Source organism: Sander vitreus, chromosome 13, assembly GCF_031162955.1.
Source record: "Sander vitreus isolate 19-12246 chromosome 13, sanVit1, whole genome shotgun sequence".
Taxonomy (NCBI): domain Eukaryota; kingdom Metazoa; phylum Chordata; class Actinopteri; order Perciformes; family Percidae; genus Sander; species Sander vitreus.
In genome coordinates this window covers 20,145,138-20,167,928 of record NC_135867.1, presented here as the reverse complement: position 1 = coordinate 20,167,928, position 22,791 = coordinate 20,145,138, and the positions used below count along the sequence as shown (strand labels likewise).

The 22,791-nt window shown below is 40.5% G+C and overlaps 1 protein-coding gene across 1 annotated transcript in view; it reads right to left on the bottom strand.

Annotated features, from left to right (window-relative positions):
* The window catches only part of LOC144528110 (unconventional myosin-XVIIIa-like), a 61,268-nt gene extending 38,896 nt beyond the window's left edge, over nt 1–22,372 (bottom strand). The window contains exons 1-9 of the mRNA XM_078266568.1: nt 21,341–22,372; nt 6,381–6,468; nt 5,412–5,518; nt 5,143–5,319; nt 4,777–4,987; nt 4,545–4,687; nt 4,226–4,326; nt 3,996–4,059; nt 2,067–2,211 (exon numbers count right to left, since the gene is read on the bottom strand). Of these exons, the coding sequence (XP_078122694.1) occupies nt 2,067–2,211; nt 3,996–4,059; nt 4,226–4,326; nt 4,545–4,687; nt 4,777–4,987; nt 5,143–5,319; nt 5,412–5,518; nt 6,381–6,468; nt 21,341–22,297 (1,993 nt within the window). The 5' untranslated portion in view covers nt 22,298–22,372. The remainder of the gene's footprint in view (nt 1–2,066; nt 2,212–3,995; nt 4,060–4,225; nt 4,327–4,544; nt 4,688–4,776; nt 4,988–5,142; nt 5,320–5,411; nt 5,519–6,380; nt 6,469–21,340) is intronic.
* Between the last annotated feature and the right edge of the window lie 419 nt (nt 22,373–22,791).

Here is a 22,791-nt window from a genome sequence, read left to right as displayed (position 1 = left end):
GTGGGCTCTATCTGTTTCATCAGCGCTGCAGAGGCCTTGCATACTTTTCATGATGATAAGCAGGATGGTTGTAAAGACAAGAAGAGACATTTAAATATTTGCTTCGATAGACATTCGCCACCACAATTACATAAATTCCGGTAAAACATCAAAAAGAGAAAATTGGGTTTGCCTACATATCTGGATCTTGCTCAATCAAACATTAAGGAGTGTATGACTCTAAAAGTACAAAAACTACATATGTATAACATTTGCTTTTAAAAGGCACCCAGACTCACATTGTGGTAATCCTACACTCTTAAATGTAAGTGTTGACAGTACGGTGTATACAGAGAAAAAATCATTTCAGGTGGTCCCTTTAATTAGTTTTGGTGGTTTAGAGACCAGTGCTGCCCTCTAGTGTTACACAATAAAGCTGCAAAGCCAATGGACATTTTATATTGTGTGTGATAGTCAAACACAAACTAAGTCCTGGCAGCAAAAACCTTTTTTTATGGTCCAGAGTATTTTTTATGACTAAAACCATTATTCTCTTAGAGAGGGAATAGAAATCTAATTGACGCCAATGTGTCAAATCTTGGTCCTAACTTTTATCCCATCATGCATTGTTCCTTATGAGAGAACCACTGTGTGCTTAACAGGAAGACAGCAGTCCTAAGGCCATAAATCATCCAGTAATTTGCAGATCAGAAGTTTTTTAGTGTCTGTATTATGGGACGATAATAATTGCTGAACATTTGATAACTCTTCCTGGATGGTGTTATACTGCCATCAAAAAGATTGGCAGCCAGCTGGAGGGGATCACTAACAATCATTTGGCAAGCAATTCTACATAAGTGACTGGCAATTACAGTGCAGACAGAGAGTGAAAAGTGAACAAACATGTCAAAAGTACAGAGTCAATGCTACTATACATTTTTCATACATATATATATATACTGTGTTTGTGAACTGCTTCCAAAACATAGAAAGTCATTAAGTTAATTTATTTGCATTGCAATTACATTTGCTTTGCAAAATACAGTATAATCATCGTTTCAAACATCTACTGTAACTGTAACTGTACTTCAGAACAAAATATTCTAAGCTTACCAATGATATAAAAATGTCTTTTCAAATGGCAGGTATCTCATTTTAAAATGAAAGTCAAAAGCTGTGGGAGGCAGGTCTATTACTTTAGAGCAACAATAAAAACTCTCTTACATTAGGTTTCATCATACAAATAGCTTCAAAGACAGGAACACATACTCATGCTTAAGAGGACTGCTGTTCCCATTAGTCCTCCGAAGCTTTCTCATGACAGGATTACGTTTGTCAAGACTGAAGGCCAAAATCAGATTGATGTTTCTCTGTCCTTGAGTGTTTCAGTGATTCCTGACAAATAGACTCTGCCAGTGGTTTCAGCTGCTGTGGCGCAAACAGCGCTTTGATTATTAAATATGATCATTCTGTAAGGAATAATTAAGGTCAACCTGACAGAGGTTAAAGAGGAAAAAGTACAATGCATCACTTCACCTGCTGTATTTGAGCATTATAACAGCAGCCCAGACCATAAAGGCCAGAGCAAGCAGGATCATTTTTAATAATAATTTCAGTGAGTTTTCATTTGGAAGTGCTATTAGTTTAAATCAGAATCTGTTCTGTAATGAGCAGGAAAATAGTATGAATACCTAAACAGTCCCCCAAAGTTTTCCTGCCTAACTTTTTATTATTGAGCCGTAGATCAGTGCAGTAGAGCAACAACACCTGTGCACTGTGCAACATCTTCTAAAGTGCAAATGCATAATTCAGTTATCTGGATTACAGCTGTCTTGCATCACACTGAAGGTGTTACCTAAAGTGAGATAATGCAGGCTTGACATAACATAAAGTGTTATTAAAAGGATGTTGGCTAACAAGGGTCATTTTGGGCCATTTTAGTTTGTTCATTGTGTACTGTCATGTGAATAAATCAAAGATAATCTTTTGCATCTTCTGTTACTGGTATGCGTTAAATTATGATTAACATTATCCATACGAATAAGTGATGCAGCTAAAGAATAAAAAACCATTTGGTTCGATCTTACCCTTAGTAGCTCCTGCAGACCCAAGATGGTAGATGGCTCCGAGGACAAGCCAGAAGGCCCTCTGCTCATCACCACTGATCCCCAGAACCTTCATGGCTGCTTGCAGCTTGGAAAACTGCTGGGAGGCCCGCTGTTTATCCTCGGTCTGGCAGATAGCACACATATATTTAAATAATATTCCTTTTAGTACTATCAGCAATAAAAAAAAAAAAGATCCTCTATAAAATGTCTTAAAGTAATACTAGGAGGTTGACCAACTTTACAAAGTGTGTGTTCAAATTAGGGCTGTCAGCATTAACGCGTTAAACGCGATGCGATTAAGGGTTGGGCATAACGCGTATTTTTTTTTAATCGCATTAATCGCATGCCGGCATTTATTCATTTATTTTACACTTCACTCGGCTTCGCGTCATGCCTAACAGGCTACTATTGTGACCCTTTGCTGCACCGTTACTTATCATCAAGCTGCCATACTTCCTCGTAACACATCCTGCTGCTGCAGGCTGCAGGCATGATGGAGAAAGACGGCAGCAACACAATCTGAATGGCGCTTTTTATTTTCTAAAACTCCCGGACGGCTCGTAGACAAGTCAAAAGCCATATGCACATTGTGTAAAGCCAAATTAAAATATCACCGAAGCACGTCAAGCTGGAGCTACCACCTACGAGCTAATTAACGTGACTCTGGTTGATGCTACCCACTAGCATGCTACCCACTAGCATGCTACCCATTCAGGCAAAGCACTATTTTGGAGAGTGCTACTTGCCGACCTGTGGATGAAACAAAATCCCAAAAAATTACTGCAGTTCTTGCAAAATGGGTGGCAACTAACTGCAGACCTGTCAGCATTGTAGATGGACTCGGGTCTTAAAGACGTACTACGGTTGGCATGTTCTGACCTGTCTCATTGCCGTCAAGGGGGACAGTAGTTTCACGCATACACAGCCTGTATGACACGGAGAAAGCAGCCACACTGGAACTGCTGCAAATTACAAATGCTGTCTCATTAACCGGTGATCACTGGACGTCAGTGAGTAACATTATTTAGGAGTTACTAAACACTATATTGACTCTGGTAAGGATAGGGATTTTTAGTTAGGTACTTGGAGGAATTGTGCAATAATGACAGATTCACACATTTTTCTTTTGTTTACAGTAAATATATACTAAACAAATACCAATCTTAAAGTCAAGTTCATAAAGTAACTTTCTTTGCATTCATTTGATTCCCAGTCAAGATGCATTGGTAAGAATTGCTTTCCATTGTTAATATGTACTTAAAAACAGTTCTGAAATACAAAATAGTAGAATTTTAATCATGTGATAAATATGTGATTAATTGCGATTAACTATAGAAATTCAGCGATTAATCACGATTAAAAAAAAATGAATCGTTTGACAGCCCTAGTTAAAATAGGATTATCAAAACCGATTATATCTGCAAAGGTTCAGCATAGTTGTTGATACATATCAGTGATTAGTCTGCCAGCTGTTGAGACCCATTCTCATTTATAATGTAAAAATGTAATTTGAGCATTATTTGTCATGTTATAGGCCACATAATTACTATGCTAAGGACTGTGATGTTGCTTCAGTGTTATGGCCGCTGACAGATGTTGATAAAAGTCAAAGGTGACTTAATGCTCGTTTAAGTGATGACACCACAGACTCTGAAATAATCAGCAGATCTTGGTATTTTGTTCATTCCTGTAATCCATCATGACACTCTGCTGTGTGACAGTAGGTGAGTAGCATTATGTACATTAAGAGGACCGACCACTTAGTTATAAATTGTTCTCCCAGCCAGATATAGTTGCATTTACATAAAAGTACTTAAACATTCAGCTTAAAACTGGTAGAATCAATAATTTTCCATTTTCCTGGTTGTTCAAAAACAGGCCAACCTCCCATTAACAGGTATTGCTTACCTTATTCTGAGGCATTATTCCAAATGCATTGTTTTCAGCAAAGTGGTTAAGGTGCAGCTCAGTTCTGATAATGAAATGAGAACAACACAGAAGTCATTAACATTTCTCATGTCTTCTAATGCCTACATAATAAGTGTTAGGGAAGCAGTAAAATACCATATCAACATATTAATCTATTGCAGAACTGTGGTGCATTGTGCATTAATTGGCATAATAGTATTAATCCTGACCTCAGAGAGCTTTCTAGTCCAGCCATCAGGTAGTAAAAGACATTAAAAGTGGACTCTCCCCCTGGTCTTCTTGTCACCCTCATCTTCTCCAGAAGCATGGTCTGCAAGGCCACAGCAGGACAGCGTATAAGCATGATAGAAAATACCATTTATTATAGGCAGTGCAAGTGAGCATGATAACAAAGTCTGCTGGAGTTTGGTGAAAATCTAAAATAGTTTATGATGTACTGTCTGAGATCATAGCAGATATGCATGCGCAGGAAATCCATAGGTTAAGCACCAGTTATTTAAATAAATAAATAAATGTGTTTATTTGTACCTGGATAGAGGCTGAGGTCACCAGGCCTGCCTGGTCAAAGTCCAAGGAAACGATATGTGAGAAGCGACTAGCATTCCCATTCATACAAGTAGAGGCGTTCCCAAAGGCCTCCAAAACTGTGTAGACCGCCTGCCATTTCTCTGCTACAGACGACAAAGAAAAAATTCAGCAACAACATGCATTAAATTCAAATTCTTTTTATTTAGACATTTCGAGTTCCTTTCCAACGCACTGGAGAATGATTTGTTGGTGCTGCCAGCAATGGTGACCAGGTATTGGATGATGTGTTGACAGTTGGTGGTCTTGCCACTACCACTCTTGCCCAACAAGACAATGGACTGATCCTGGCGAGTGGTCAGGAGGTTCCTATAGGCAGCCTGGGCCATACTGTAAATGTGAGGGGCAGTGTCCTCCCTTCTGCAGCCCTTGAACATTTGCATCACCTTGAAAGTAGATAAAGAGAAGGAGGGGATGGACAAAATCCCAGAGAAGAGCTTATACATATCAATTAATATCTTTGTATGTTTATTTCATTCTGACTACACTCTCACACTACTCCATAAGAGCTGCGTCATTATATGCACAGGACGCAGCCTACCTTCTCAGAGTACATCGAGGGGGCACTAATGGGGTTAACGACCACCATGTTGGGCCCAGCATGGGTGTGCACCAGGTTACCGCCGTACCGCTGCCTCAGGGAGTGCATCACGCTCGACTCATTCAAATACTGCAGAGAGGCCAGGTCCTCCACTCGGTCAAACATCGGAGGGTTTGCCTGGAGTTCAAAGTCAAAGTCAAAGCAGACACGTACTCACATAGTGTCATTCATAATGAATGTGGTCCAGAGTTGATTCGATGATTAAATACCTTCTCTACATCGTCTTCGTCCACATCCAATAAAGATCCATCACTCTCCAGGCGGATTTTTACCTTCCCCTCTGGCAGACTGCCTGCCTCCGTCTTCAGGAGAGTTGCTGCATCACCACAAAGCGTGGAGTTAATTTATCATGACATGTGATCTCGATCTGAGTGCAAAAGCTTCACCTTATCTTGCATGTCTGATAACGTGGCAGTTGTATCCTTTTTAATAATGAATAAGCTTCATTAAAACTGAACAAGCAACAAGCGTAGTCTAATTACATACAGTCTGAGGTCTAGTCTAGTCTGTTGCCCTCTTTTAACATTAAAATATCAAAAGCAGTTTCTAAGCTTGAATAACCCACTAATAGTCCAACAATCAAATGTCACCCAGAAACACACACACCAGCATTGACAGGAAAGTAAGTTGAGAATTTGCTTTAAAGGTCCCATATTATGCTCATGTTCAGGTTCATACTCTAATTTTGGGTTTCTACTAGAACATGTTTACAAGCTTTAATGTTCAAAAAACACCCATACTGTCTGTCTGAATATACCTGTATTCACCCTCTGTCTGAAACGCTCTGTTTTAGCGCCTGTCTCTTTAAGCCCCCCTCCCAAAATAGCCCAGTCTGCTCTGATTGGGGAGTTGTTCCGCGTCTTCCACATCTGCACTCAGTCTCTGCAGCCAGGGAATGACTGTAACAGCATTGTAGCGGCACCTTCCACCTATTGGCCTATATCGTATAGTTATGACATCACAACCATACATCTTGACGGCTCATTTAAATGCACCGTTTCTAAATATGGGCTCTGTGCATTTCTTTGTGGATCGAATGCTTTGATACTCGCACCTCGACCTGCTTCATGATAAAAAAAAAAGATATGGAAATCTTTTTACAAAATGGGACGTTTAAAATACTAATCTAAAGAAAGACACACGGATACAGATACTTAAATATCAACGTTTGTACTAACCCATGGAAAACCCATCCTTGTGGACAAGCCATACTGGTTCTGTGTTATACCAGGCTCTCTCTGCCGTTATCTGCTCCTCAGTCTTTCCCTGTGAGAAACGATCAAAATGAGAAACACTTGTATAATCAATAATTGAACATCACTAAATAAAGGAGTAAAATAAAAAGAACAGCTGAAAGATTTATGATTAAATCAGATAACTGCATAATGAACCTCCACAAGGATCCTACAAATGACTATGGACTAACATGCAGTTCACATTTACAGTACGTGAGCAATATAAGGGGAACTGCATTCATTAGGCAGAGGGCTTCTTTCAGTGTGGAAACCTGTAGGAATTGTTGTTAGTTGGTTTGTTTTCATATGTCACCTCAGGCATTTTTGACCATTACACATCAGCCCTCCACGGCAGAACTGCAGTTCCCATAATTCCCCTTTAAAGCACCACTCAGAGCTCACAGAGTGTGCACTAAACTCATGGAGAGTGCTACAAAAAAAAAAAAAAACATCACAGACAGAGGGTGAGGCAGGGGTGTTTTTACAAAGTACATCACTTGGACAAAATACATGAGTTTAGGGGAATTGCGCAGAGAAAACACCTACATAATTTCAAACACAAGAAACAAAAACAGCCAAATCAAGTCAAGTGTTTGGAGTGAGTCATGCATCATAACAGACATACTCAGACTTGCAATCAAGCTAATATAATGAACATTGGATAACTGCACCAAGACTGCATAATCTTTTCTCTCTCTGGTTAAGATGTATGAACAGCAGGTAGTGACTGCAGAGTGCTCCATGATATTTCAACAGCTAGGGCTATGGGGAAGATGAAAGCTGGGCTTTCCTGGTGGTGGGATTGCCTCACTAACTACTGAGCCATCATCCCACACCCCTTTACTAGTTCATCACACACGAAAACCACAAAACACACATCACTCTAAAACACAGAGGGCTGCAACCAGAACTACAATGAGTTGTAGCCACAGTCGGACCTTAGCTGCAGCTGAGTGTGCTGCCTGAAGTATGGCCACAGGGTCCTCAACGAGCTTGGACTGGAGAAGGGAAGGAGAAGAAGTCAACTGAGTAGTCTGTGTTTTTAGTGATTGAACTCAACAACTAAACATTACATTCAATCGCAATTTCCAAATGCACAATTCTAACAATGCAAAATATGACATGGTGAAGAAAAAAAACGTATAGAAGGTCACACATTATTACGAGTAAAAAACATAATACAAAACACTGCAGCGAGACAAGCAGCAGTTCAGCAACGCAATAGTAAATCAAGCAACGCTAGCAGAATAAGTGAGTCATAAGTAATTCACCATGAAAAGAATTACAATATCAATGCATTAATGAGAAGGGATTTCAAAGTGCATTGAAGTACAGTGTGTGGGTATGTGGCGACTTGTGCACAAAATGAATGCTCTGTCATATTAACAATCACAGTTGACAAGATTAGTTGTACACAGTCAGGTATAAATACAGGGCAGCGTTCAGCCAGTTGTAAAAAAAGAATGAACTTAGCTATAGAGAAAGTATGGTAATGCATAATCACAAGGAAATAATAATGCAATATGATATACAAATATGCTGTATTACTGCAAGCAAATTTAGGGAGTTTTTCGAAGCCACAGACACCAATTTGATAAGAACTTTTTAGTGCAAGGTATTTGAGAAACTGTTTACTATATGACTACATATAGTATATGTATATATATATATATATATATATATATGTATGTATAGTCTAACATCTGTATCTATATGTGGTTGTAAAGAGCAATACACAGCAGCACGTTGTGTTCATTGTAACCTGAATGCAGCATTGGTTAAATTAAGCTGTTATTCATCTTGTTGAGACTTCTAAAACCACTGGTTTGTGTCACATTACTACATTCTGGGCCCTCACATGTACCCTGAATGAACCAACGAGAGCAGTGTGGGGACAAAGATGAGCGAGCAGGCACAGACAAAGTAGGGCAGAGAGGGGTCAGTAGAAGAAGAGGCTTAAACTCCAGTGCTCAACAGGCGAGGGAGTGCGGCGAGCCCACTGTCGAGCAGGCAGTACCTGAGAGGATTTGCGGCCTCTGGCACGCTAGCCATGCAAACAGCAAAGAGGACAGCGGCAAGTCAGGATCCGATGACCCACAGAGAAGCAAAAATAGAGCCATAAGACACAATAAGAGACAGAACAGGAGAAGGAATACCATTAAGTGCCTTTGCATAGCTCTAAACTTTCATAGAAGAAATAACCAGACACTGCCATATAATCAGGCACTACCAAAATAATCACAATGGGCAAACTACATCGTCATACAGTACACAGGTGGACCTCTGGACCTGATAACAAAGCAGTTCATTCTGCAGAATGAATGAGAGGAAGGCATTAGGCAAGATAATCACAGAGCACAATGACTCATACTGTTGTCTTTTCTGAAACAAAAGTGTGTTACAAACCAATCACACAGAATGTAATTTAAGAAAGCATTTATGGATCCAAAAATGAAGATTATAATCCGTTTTATTAAAGTATCTACAGAATGTGTTTCTCTCCAGAATATATCATAAACATTCAGGGAACACAAGTTCAGCTCATATTGCCAAGAAAGCCTTTATTTTCTCCTGAACTAACTTTGAAGTCATCTCCATAACTTGCGCGACAGAGAAAATATCCCTTTGGTCTCAAAGTTTCAGATTTCACACCAAGTAGCCAACAACGCAGGGGACCCCCTGAAATTGGAATCCTAAGGGCAGACAGCTTGGGACAGCCGTGGACCTGGGTAATTTTTGGACACATTTCAAGCAGCTTCTGAGGAAGCAAGCAGTTGACTCAGGCTGGTAACAGGGTAAGCCTTATTAAAGCATGGCAGGTGCAAACCAAACAAAGTTGCAAAGAGAGAAGTTACATCATTGCCATCGATGGCGAAGATCCTCCTCACACGCTTGTAATCCTCCTCAGAGGGAATCAGCCCTGGGACCTACAGTTGGACAGCAGGACCAGCAAATGCAATTGGGGAGCCAGAAAGAAAAATCAATGATGCAGAGAAAATTGCTATGATTGTCCACTTTAGAAAAACTGAGTGGCCATATAAAGGCATTCCATGAAAAAAAAAAATGTCTAGTGGTTTTGAATGTGAGAAAGACACACTGTTAAGTGTACTTTTGCAGTAGGATGAGCACACACCTGTTCATGCGGCGCAGACTGAGCCTGGGGCAGTGCAACAGATGACGGCTTACCATCAGGGGCCACAAGGGGACAAGATGTCTCCTTTACCTTTACACAATATATGCAAATATCCACAAACACAGTTTGACACAGACAAACGTGCACACGCAGATATGGAAATGACATGGGAAGATGACGATGAGAATGACATTTATGTTTTACCTCAGAGTATTTTCTTTTAACTCTGTATTCAATTCAACACACCCAGAACTACAGACAACTTCAAGGTATGTTTGCGCCTGCTGATTTATTTTTCCAGTTAATTCAATCAGGAAATGAGAATTAAAAAATGATCATTAAGCATTGCAGCAAAAGAATAATGGTTCAAGGCTTTTGTTTGTCAGTGGTTACTTAAGCAACAAGCTGTTGCAAATGACTTTAAAGTAATTCAATTATTGAGAATTGTCTCAGCTGAATTCTCATACAACTGCACCAACATCCAAGGAATCTGGGAGTAGCACCTGAAATGAATTAACTTTTATGACCTTGCTATGTAATGGTATGCATTTATGGATATATAAATCTAGTTTGGTCCAATATCTTCTTCTGTTTGCATCTAAGTTATTTTTTAGGTTGAGGTTGTGCTGCTAAAAACTTTTTAATCATGATAAAAATCATTACATCTGATTAATTCTGATTTTGTTTAAAGGGATTTTTCTTAAAGGTCCTATGACATGCTGCTTTTTGGATGCTTTTATATAGGCCTAATACTGTATCTGAAGTTTCTTTCCCGAAATTCAGCCTTGGTGCAGAATTACAGCCACTAGAGCGAGTCCCACAATGAGCTTTACTTAGGATGTGCCATTTCTGTGTCTGTAGCTTTAAATGCTATTGAGGAGGAGAGAGGAAGGGCAAGGTGGAGGGTGGGGGTGTAGCCTTGACCAACTGCCAGTTTGCTTGTTTGCAAGCCATGATGTCTCTCTCTTTGTCATGGGCGGGCCACATTCTCTGGGCGGTCAAAGCAGAGAAAGGGGAGGTAACCTTGCTCCTTATCACGTCATAAGGAGGAGATTCCAGATCGGCCCATCTGAGCTTTCATTTTCTCAAAGGCAGAGGAGGATACCCAGGGCTCAGTTTACATCTATCGCCATTTCTAGCCACTGGGGGACCATAGGCAAGCTGGGGGAACTCATATTAATGTTAAAAAACCTCATAAAGTGAAATTGTCATACCATGGGACCTTTAAAGGGATAGTTTAGTTGTATATCATGGCAATGGCTGATGTCAACATGTCATGTTGATAATTGGCTCCAGTGAGAGTACAACATTTTGAAGTTTGCATCTTCCTTTCCTAATATTAGAAACCTAAACCTCACCCTAAAGCTGTCAAAAACACAATATCTCTCAGCAAAAACACCAGGTGCATATCTCCAAAATCAAATCTCTCGCTCCAAGGCCAAATACCCAACTGTCCGCCAGATTTCATGGACATCTGTTGATCAAATTTTCAGATGGCCTGCTGGCAGACAAAATGCCAAAGACACTACATAACATGACAAGAATATAACCTAGTCTGAGGTACAAATTGAAAGAGAGACTATGGACGTAAATACAAGTTTGAAACTGAAAGGACAGCTACAATACATTACATAAATATTAAAACCTTAGCTGAAGCTGAATTTAATAATCCAAGTACAGGTCCAAGCTGCACATGATGATGCATGACCAACTGGGATCTTGGTTTTCTGGTCAACTCTTTTGGGTTGTTTAATTGGCAAGAACTACCAATTAGTTTACTCTACAAGAATATCATTTGAATTCTTATTGTGGTTCCTGTTTCTTTAAAAAGCATTCCAAACTATCCTTAAAGCCCCTGCCTTAGTGGTCAGCACAACATCAATGCTCTGCCTGCAGAAAGTGACAGTAATGAGTCACAGCTCAGTGCTCACAGACAACTCCAACCGACCAGACAACCAAGAGAGCAGACCATAAGTACAACCTTATACCCACTGATGAAGCCTGATCATGAGCTGGTACATGCACCCTGCTTCCCTTCACTTATTCAGGGTGGCTTCATTATATCAAGGCTCGTTTTTGTCAAGAATCAACTTTTGTTTTTGTAGAAAATGTAAAAAGAGCAATTTTGTTAATCACAAAGATGAGATGTAGTATTATAATGCTAGTTGTACAAAATGATGATCCATAACCAAAAGCAAGTCTGCTTAAGTTGAAGATGTCTTTGAGGGTAAACATTGTCAGAGGGTTGCATGTATATTAACAGTAATGTCTGTGTTGTTATCACTCTGCATGCTCCACCCTGAGGTTAAGCAACATGCACTTTAATCACTCCGTACCTCGGGTTTCTTTACAGCAACTGGACGAGGCTTTGGGATGAACCCTGCAGGAGGAGCAAGGGGGTCTGTCTTTGGGACAGGGATGAATCCTGGAGGTCGTGCCAGGGGGTTCTGTTTTGGTGGCACCGGACTGGATTTTCTGGCAGGGATGAAACCAGGCGGAGGAGTCAACTGATTCTGTTTGGGTAGCGGGATGAAACCAGCAGGCGGGGCCAAAGGGTTGGGTTTGGGAGCAGGGATGAATCCAGCTGGAGGGGTGAGTGGGTTAAACTTTGGTGGTGCTGGGTTCGGTGCTGTAGTACTGGGCACAGATGTGGATGTTTTTTCCACAGTAGGTTTTTCCTCCTCTTCTTTCACCTCTCCTTTCCCCTCCTCCTGCTTCGCCTCTTCTTTCATGTCCTCTTTGCGGTCCTGGGTGCGGGTGCGAGGCCGGTGATCCTTGGTTCTGCCTCTGCCCATTAGGCTGGTGAGGCCCATGGAGATATCATCCTTGTCCTGCCCAGCAGCTCTGGTGGTTTTGAGCACCGGGTCTGGAGCAGAGGCAGCCCTCGCAGACTCAGAAACAGCGGGCGGGTTCTGCTCTACCGTCCCAGCAGGAACCACGCGTCTAACAACTCTTCTCATAACCCTCACCACCTTCTTACCACTAGAACTCTGCTCCTCCCCCGGAGTGTCTGAACCGCCCATAGCAACGTTACCATTTGACTCTTCAGCTGATGATGCAGTTGACTGTGGACCACTTCCTGTGTCTAGCCCGGGTTTAGTGACTGCCTGAGGCTGACTACTATCTACATCAGACTGAATACAAACAGAGCAAGGCAAACAATAGTGCAGATTATTTCCATGGTTGACGCAGATAAACTGCCAAACATTTCAACAGCAGGTTCTGAAACTGTGTGTAAAGGGTAATTCAAACTGTGTATCTCAAAATCCTCACTCAAACTAGTGTTTGCATACGATGCATTTAGCTGAGAAACACTGAATGATACCTTTTGTTTGTGGACACTGCAGACTTTGTGTTTCAGACAGTGGGACATGTGATGCTCAGTGTTGACAAGGAAGAGACTAAATTGTTAGCAAATGTCCTTAATCAAACTCATGCTTTAGACATATTTGTGAAATTGTAATCACCTCAAGCCCTATCTTAATAATTAATGATCAAGAACTGCATTTGTTGTCACCTATTCCAAAATTCAACATATTGCTAGCTAACTTCCTAGGACCACAGTAAAGTAACCTGCCTTTAGCTAGCAGAAGGTTGTGATCATGATTAGTGATCAAATATCTTTGTTATCTTGTACCACAGCACACAAAACTGGTTTCATCATGTGAAGTAGTGTCCAAAAGCATGCAGGTGAAAAACACTTACATCTGGCTTGTTCTCAACTTTAACCTACACAAAAGGAAGCAACACGAAAAAAGATCAAACCACACATTCAGAGCAAAGCGTGTCTTACTCAACATAAAGGAATAGTTCACAAATTCAACAAGCAACAGCATGCACATATGAACTGAAAGGCAAAAACAACATAGAAACGCGAGACTTCCCTTTTGCTCCCAGAATGAAAAGCGTGATTTGTACGCCATGGAGATAGGCCAGAAGTCATGGAAACAAGCTGGGTGACGTGGAGAATAAATATATGGAATGATAAGAGAAAAAAGAGACAGCAGAGGAGAGGAGGATGTACTGCACGTAGCGATGAAGAATGGAAATTTAGGTGTGAGCAGTGGGATACTGTAGACTTGTTTTCTGCACACAACAGGGCAGGGACCATGCAACCCTGAGGACAGAACACATGAACAACATAATGAAATGGTTTGCTTTCATCACACTACAAGAGACTAGTGCGAGGCATGAACATGAAGATATAACAAGACACTGCAAACAGGACTAAAAGTCTGTACTTAAGAATCATCTGCAGTAGTGGTATTTATTATATTTGGGCCTCACTTGCAATCAATTACTATAACTATGTATGAAGAACTGCCCTTCACCTCAGCACACTAAAATGATTACATACTATGTTGGTAGTTTGTCTAATTTGTAGTGATGACACAAAATCAATCAGAAAACATATGACTATTGCACACAGCAGAAACAAGTGTTGCCGATAGCAAAACACATTAAAGCCAGCTATATTAGTGGCCAATTGACAAAGGAATCAAACAAACATACTTGCAATTATCACACTTGCATCCATACTTAATAACAAGGCAAACATGCAACTTGCTGACATTTGTAGAATGCCTACCCAAACTTTTCATTAACAGTTTACTCATTGAGGAGACACAGCAAAAAATGAGTTGCGCAGCAACATGTTTCACCATCTCTGGCCCTGCTTTCATCAGAGTCCATTCCTATAAATAGTTTCAGCAGCAAAAGGAGGCCATTCTGAGACGCCATCAGAGCTCAAATGGAAGTGCTAAGCAGAGCATGTACACCCCCGGACCAGAGCACACTGCTCACCACACACACAGTCCACCAGAGGCCCGCGCCCATTACCTTCTCTTTAGGCCTGGTTAACCTTCCAATCTTCACTCCGTCACTGGAGCAGTGCAGTCTGGGCCAAGGCAGGGTATGACCTGGGTCTGCAAAGAGCTCACAATCACTAGTTTTGAGTGAGTGTGAGGGCAATGTCTAGGGCGGGCTCACAGTCAGCACAGCACAGTAAAGTAAAGCTGTGGTCTGAGGAGTGGAGGGGGGTAATGTGAGACGAGCTGGGCAGAGAGATAGAAGAGGGACAGCTGCTGAAATACAGAGGGGTTATAAATAGAATTTGCAGAAGCACATCGATTAACACTGCCACTTTTCACTGCCACTCTCTTCTCCTGGCGACAGGGAATTAGTGAGGTGGTCTCCCTCATCAGGTGAAATACAAACTTGTATATGCCCTTTCCGTTTGTGGGGAACACAAAAGCTACAACAACACAATTAAGAGATTGAGAGATGATGCAAATATTTATGGCTCAGTACTGAGTGCAACAATGTCCTTCTCCAAACAGACTCCAAATTGAATGAAAGCTTATTTAATCTTCCAACCCCCTCCAGAATAAGAGGTTTAGGCATTTGTCACAGTGTGAAGCATACACACTATTATCTGAACATCAAGCAAGAATCATCTTCATTCGCTGTAAGGTAAGAAACTTTTCTCCCTATGCAGCTACAGTGATGCACACATAAAAGACAGATAAACCAGATACATCATCGAAGGCATCAACATGTCTGTAATATCTGTAACGCATGTTCCTCACTATGCTTTTAATACCACAAGAGGGAGCTATAAAGTCATGTATTAACCTCTATTTCACAGAGGGTTCTGCTTATAGGCACACTATTGACCTAAATTTGAGATGTTGTATTGTTTGGTGACAAACATTAATAAGAATGATATACGACAAATAACATACATTTCAAATGTATCTGCACTGAAGTGTAAATCAAGATTCTTAAAATAAAACACAGACCAGTCAGATAGTATTGGTGCAATGGAGTGAAGCCACACAAGGAATACATGGAAATGTAGCAACAGGCTTGGCTGGGCAGTGATGAGCTCATCCAATCTTCGCATGCCCTTTACTTATTCATAAACTCATTAACAGTTTAATTTATCACATAACCAGTACGTAGGGGAGATTGTTGAAGTAATTCATTCAGAATCATGAGAAGCAAATCTTTTTTATTTCAATTATAATGTGCAAAAATATAGCTTTCCTGCAAAAATCCTATAATTCAACTATAAATCCTTTCTTTCTCATGGTAAAATCAGAAGCTCAAATATTAGCACTCATCAAGACCCAGGCAAACACACAGCCTGTCTAGCACAGTTTGCTAATCCCCAGAGTCAATTACTGGGACACAGCATCATGTCGACTGTTTGTCTACACATGGTTAGTGCAGATCAAGATTAAGGACTCTATACACCACAAATACAACATAAACTATTGGTTTGTCCACAATAATATCTGCTATTTCTTGATTTACCAAACCCTGTTAGAAAAGGAAGAGCTGGCAGGGCAAGAAACCAAAAAAAGAAAAGCTGTGAAAATCTGAAGACAGAATGACAAAATCCCTGAAATAAAAGTATTACTGTTATTGATGGAAGCTGATCATGTAGAGATTAAAATCTCTATACAGTGTAATCCAAAAGCAGGCAGAAATCACATGCCATGACGTGTCCATGCTTTGGGAGCTAAGAGCAGAAATTAATCATGGGACATGGCAATCTGCAGTCTTCTGAAAAGTCCAGGATGTGACCCAGAATTTACTCAGTAATAGTAAATAGGCTTGAAAATCTGAACTTCTCTCTGAAAGTAGGCCACATAGGCATGATTTAAGGAGCAGCTTATTTTAACTCGGGTGTGATCTCACCTGCTTCCTGGGTTAAGCAGAAATAAAAATGGCCTCATGTAACAGTAAAAGACAATTTTCATGGTGTTCACATACTATAATAGCACACATTGATAATCTCAAAACAGGAATGCATAATAGTATGTATATACATTGTATCTACTTGTAATGACACTAATAATAGCACAATAAAACAAATAATGATGCTAAATCAAAAAAAGCTCTTGCATATTATGGCTGACAAGATGAGGGTGTGTCTGACAAGTGTCTGTGTCCCATTGACTGATAGACATGGTTCCAGTCACACACCCAAGAATGTCAAGTATGTCTGTCTTAATGTGTCAAACTGCAGTCAAAAATAGTCACAGTGACTTTTTTCAGCTGACAAAATTACATGAGAGGTCAAGGTCTGAAACAAACAAAAAAAGTAAATTATGAAATATTAAATATTAAATACATGTAAAGAATGTAGGGAATCTTAAGTATAACCTCTATCATGAAGCAAACAGCTTTATTCTTGGAAGCCCCACCTCTTATTAATCCATGCCTGTACTAATGCTCCCTGCTATGTAGCATCACCCCACTGGAAAGGGGGGTGATGTGATTTAAATGGGCAGCTTGGGGAGGAGATTACGCCATTTGCTAATTTCCAAATGATAAAACTGTGTCTGGGCTGCAGAAAGACAGGGAATGGTATGACATGAGAGAAAGGTGATGCAGGGATATTAGACGACCACATAGGAACATCAGGTCAGCTATGGGCCACCCTGCGGCCAGATTTAGTCACTGCAGTGTCACAACCATACCCTCACAACCAACCACCCATCATACCATATATACCAAGTTAGCTCTGCCAAATAGATTATAATAATAACTTATGGTGGCATATGGTGTTCATGAAGACACTAACCAGTTCAAGGGATGGCCCTCAACTTGGTTTTAATAATGCCTATGACCAATTAATTTCGGATGGAAAATTGTCTACCAGTGCCCCTCCCTTCAGAATGTCTGTATGACAGCAAATAGATACACAGGGTATCACAGTCCCACTCACACATTGTACACCTGCTCATATGCAGTGCAGTAGGATTCAGTTAAACAAACTGCACAATAGTATGGTAGAGCACTCATTTTGTACCTTGTTTAGACACACAGGATTAGTCAATCCTCCTTATGATAGATACCTAATGGCCATTGCATGCTAAAAACAACAAAAGTTGTTTTCCGCCTAGGCCACGGCTCTGGGGAAAAAGCTGTTTCTGAGCCTGTTGGTCCATCAGTGTATGGTTCTGAGCCTGCCTGAGGGGAGGGTGGTAAACAGGGGGTGTCTGGGCAGGGTGAGAGGGGTATCTTGTGATGTTAGAGGCCCGTATGTGGAGAAGCCTCAAGTGGATGTCTCTCAGGTTTGTGAGAGGTGGAGAGTCGACGATCCACTGAGCTGTTTTAACTGGCTGCTGCAGGTCCTTCCTGTGTGGCGGGTGCAACTCGAGTAGCAGACTGTACAACAGTACCTCAGGATATTCTCAATAGTGCAGCAGTAGAAGTTGATCAGCAGTTTTTGGGGGAGTCTGTTGCGCAACAGGGTCCTCAGAAAAAGTAGTTCCCATCCAGACTGGTTTTGATTATTTTAAGCTTTTTTTTAATTCTTCAAATCTTTCCCATGTTAAAACCGAGACAGAAACCCCAGCAAAAAAGTTAAGAGAGCAGATATGAATCTGAGGTCAAATGTTTGTAACACTGCATACCTTAAGAATATGACCACTAAAAACATTCACATCTTTGTTTTAAAGGGTTCAAATCCTGTTCTAATAGTTTAAACGTATTCATTTCAGTTATATTAACTGTGAATGTGACGTTACATAACAGTGATCTGAGTCCAGTGGTGTCATCTCAGTCATTAGATGTCCACTGGCCTGAGTGGTCTAAAGCTCAGTATCTGTGATGAAGAACTTACAGTGAATCAGGAAATAAAACAGAAAGGAAAAACAGAAGAATAGATGTTTTAGCCTGATGTGGTGTGGACAATGGCTGCCACCCAATGGACAAATGGTTAATGTGCTCAGCTGTGCATCCTTGGCCATGAAATAATTTAATTTAAGCCCAGTATAATGTCAAGGCACATTTAAAGTTTACTTCTCTTGAGAAGTGATCTACTACTGACCATTTATATACCAATTAAGCAAATGTTGAGATTATATTACTCTAATCAGAAACCATATAATGATAAAACAGAAAGAGACATACAGTTTTTGTTCAATAACCAGCTTCTTATTATTGTACTCTAACTGCAGTCTTGCGCTTACACCATTACTGCTGGCTGCCTGGTAACCTCACAGTGATGACAAGACTCCGGAAAGTCACTGCACCTAGCCAAGAAATATTCCAGCACATAAACCCTGGTAAAACCACAACTAGATATAGATACCAAAAAGGGCTGGGCCATAGGGAGAAAATCAGATATCACGATACGCTTGACCAAATACCTCGATATCAATATTGCGGCAATATTCTAGGGTTGACAATTATATCTTCATAAAAATATAATATATAATATATAAAAATATCTTCACACTTAGATTTTAGATAAATAATCATCAGTAATGTGGACATAATGTCTAAGTGGGGAAAATGCAAATAATAGAAGAGCTTGAATAGTCTGGTAAGTTCAGAAAAGGACATCACTTTACTGTAATGCAACCTTTAAAACCAGTAAAAGACAACACTTATGTCATATCACGATATTACGATATCCAAAATCTAAGACGATATCTAGTCTCATATCACGATATCGATATAATATCGATATATTGCCCAGCCCTAATACCAAAACACATAGATACATGTTAATTTGTGAACTTTATATATGCTGGTAGACAGATGTTTTTACTTTTGGACAGAGATAGGCTAGCTATTTCCTTCTGATTCCAGTGTTCATGCTAAGCTAGGAGAAAAGTCTCTGGCTGTAGCTACATTTGTTAGTGGACAGATATGAGAGTGGTATGAAAGGTCTCACCTTACATTTGGCAAGAAATAAGAATATTTCCAAAAATGTCACTATTTTTGTAACCTTTAAATGTCCTCATGCATCACATATGGTTCTAACTGTGTTACAGAGCTCTAGATCCAGAATCCGGATCTTATTATAACCACCTATAAATAGTGCTGTTGGTTCTAGGTCACGCTCACATGCACATTTTCTGCTTTTTAAAATGGCCTGTCTTATGATGATCATCAAGACAAGTTGAATGTAGGACAAAGCAAAGTGTCTATGGCTGTGTACATATGCATTACCACAGAGGTACAGTCCCATGATTTAAAATGATGGTTACATGGGTAAAGTATTGGATAGATGGAGAGACAATGTGATACACGCCAAAATGATCAGAACATATCAAGTTCACACCTGCGGTTTTACAGGGCACTTCACACCATTTCAGTTAACTTAATATTGTATCACTAACGTCTCTTTCCCACACTTACAACATGGGACAATATGTTAAAAAAAAACATGATTCATAACTTGTCACTTTTGGGCACTATGATAGCCTACATAAGATGGACATGGTTCTTAAAACAAGTGAAACTCACAAAATAACACTAGCCCGTGTTACCCGTGTTATTTGTTGTCACTGTTGTAATGTCTCAAGTTTCTAAACGCCAGCTATGTACTGCAATGCACATTTTACATCGTACGTATGTGCCAGAACAAATAACAAAGTATGGCCCCACAATATGGGTTAAGCACTGAATTCCCACACTACTCTCAACTCTGATGTGCTCGGAAAGGATGGAGACATCTCTACTTTACTGCACAAAAACTTTGTATATTAGCAAGTTAGTAAGTCAGTCAGTCTATTATCATTTCACCATCCTTGAAGTTTGATTCTGAATAAATCTAACAACTGACCCAATGTAGAGCTGTTAAAAGGAATTAATTTTACTGATTGAAACATCTGTCTCAATAGTCTACATAGGGCCTATGTTCATATATCATGTATCATAATAAAGACATACAATAATTTAACAAAAATATGGCTGGTCAATAGGCAAAAATACTATATGAAATTTTCTTAATTTTCAAGGTTCAATGATATCCAATAGTATTCCGCTTTTAAACTGAAATTATAATAGTGTGACGTTCTAATTAAATAGCCTAATTATTATGCTGGGGCTTATATTCAAAACTGTCTATTGTATTCTGTTCTAATTGTATGATTACAGAATAAAACCTAACAATGTACACATTGAAGGCATTTTTTCTATAAAAACTCAAAAGTACTGTGGAAACATTACTGATATACCTCAGATAACAGTGTACTGCCCAGCCCTAACCTAAACCAAAGTTTATTTCACCCACTGTCTTAAGATACTTAAAAATGCATAAAGGTGTTTGTTGTGCCAGCTAATAAAGAGTTTAACTTGATGCTCCTCTACATGTTTATCCACATGATTATCCGAGTGAAAAGAGCTGAATGGGCTGCCAGCCACGTCTTACAAGACCATATGGCCATGGTCTGTGGTGGCGTTTGGGCCGTTGTTTCCTTCAGCGTCCTATTGTTTGGTGTCAAAAGACTGGGGAGGAGGGAGGGGGGGATTATATATACACAGAACACATTCTCTCTTTCAAAACACACACTCCCTCATAAATACAAGCACAAAGGCACATTACCAGTGTCATAACAGTTCCAGCCATGACCCAGACCTCTTTAATCCACTACATGTGGGCGCAAAACCACATACTTAAAAGGAAATACCAAAATGAGAAAGAAAGGCTGGGATTTACAGTCATTTTAGGTGGTGATTTTATTAACGTTTACGCAGCTATATATTTAAAAACCCAAATAACGCAGCTCAAGGAGCACCAGAACAACACAGTTGTTGCAATGCAAATATGGAGAAACATTTTCAAAAGTCTGAAATTGTCACAAGATCCAAAGTGAAATCCTCACCAACAGAAAAGCAGCTCTTACAGTTATAAAATGATGCCTTGCGGAAAGAGAATCAGTAGCCTAAATGTGGAATTTGTGTTTGCAAGTTAGAATCTATTCAGTCAGTGGACTGAAAATGATTCAACAGTAGTACTTACATCAAAGATGTGTTTGTGCAGGCCTTCAGTGGTCCTCAGCCAGCTGCGGTTCAACTCACTCAGCTCCAGAATCGGCTGCACCTTTAGCCGGACTGTCTCTCCAGACTGACGGATCATCTCCACGATCTCATCCCTGCTCTTGTTCTCCACATTGATCCCATTGATGTCAATGAGCCTGTCTCCTGGCACCAGGCCCAGAGCCCGGTCCTTGGTCCCAGAACCTGGTTCGGCAAAGTGCACCACACGCCGACACACTCCTCCATCAGGCTGCCTTTCTAGCATGGTGGTCCTCCGCAAAGAGAAGCCAAAGTCCCCAGTGTTGCGCCGCTGTATCTCCAGCTCTCTTGGATCTGGTATTGGAGGAGCAGCAAGCATAGGCAACTGCAGTTCTGCACCAGGGAAAGTCTTCTCCACGATCTCAGGAATGTGAACCATGTTGGTGCCTTTTGGGTTGGAGTGGGACTTCAAAGATGTATTCCAGTTCTGCCTAGAAAGATTTGACGCCTCCAAAGTATTGTCCTCTTTGCTCTTCTGGGAAAAAGACACGTGCCTCTGGCCTACCACAGAATTCAACCTGGCCAATTCCCCAAATTTAGCTGCTCTCTCTTTTACGGAGCTGCGACGGTGATCCAGTTCATTTCCCTTCACGTCTTCACCAGAGGTACTTGCACTTATTTGCCCCTTATCCTGCCCCAGGTTGTTGTGAAGCCGCTCAGCCTCCAGGTCTGTCAGGCTGAGCTCCATGCTGGTAGCTACCTTAATTGGGATAGGACTAGAGATCTCCAACTTGCCCCGAGAGTCCCTCTTAGCACTCCCTCGATTGAGGTGGAAGAAGCCTCTACGTATGCTCATCTCTTCTAGACTCTTTAACTCTGCCTGGGACATACGCTCTTTCTTTTCTTTCTTCTCTTTCTTGACCACGTCTTTCTCCTTGTCTTTCTTAATTAGGTGAAACATTCTCAAACTTTTACCAGTTTGAATTATTCACAGCGACTAAAGGACAGTTTCATACAAATGATGAGAGAGAGAGCATTTACAGTAGCTATGGTCCTATAATGCCATCTGTAAGGAAGAGGAGAAAGTGGAGAAAATTAAGAAAATGTTTGCTGAGAGCTTCATAGAACTGTCTAATTTAGTTTTGCTAGACTAAGGTACTGGCATGCCGATTATTGGCCAATATTGTTTAGTCATGCACACCTGTAATGGCGCATACAGTATGAGGACAGATGCAAAACTAAATTGCAGTGTATACACTCACCTAAAGGGTAATTAGGAACAACTGTTAAATTTCTCGTTTAATTATCAATTATCTAATCAACCAGTCACATGGCAGCTGCTTCAATGCATTTAGGGGTGTGGTCCTGGTCAAGACAATCTCCTGAACTCCAAACTGAATGTCAGAATTGGAAAGAAATGTGATCTAAGCAACTTTGAGCGTTGTTGGTGCCAGA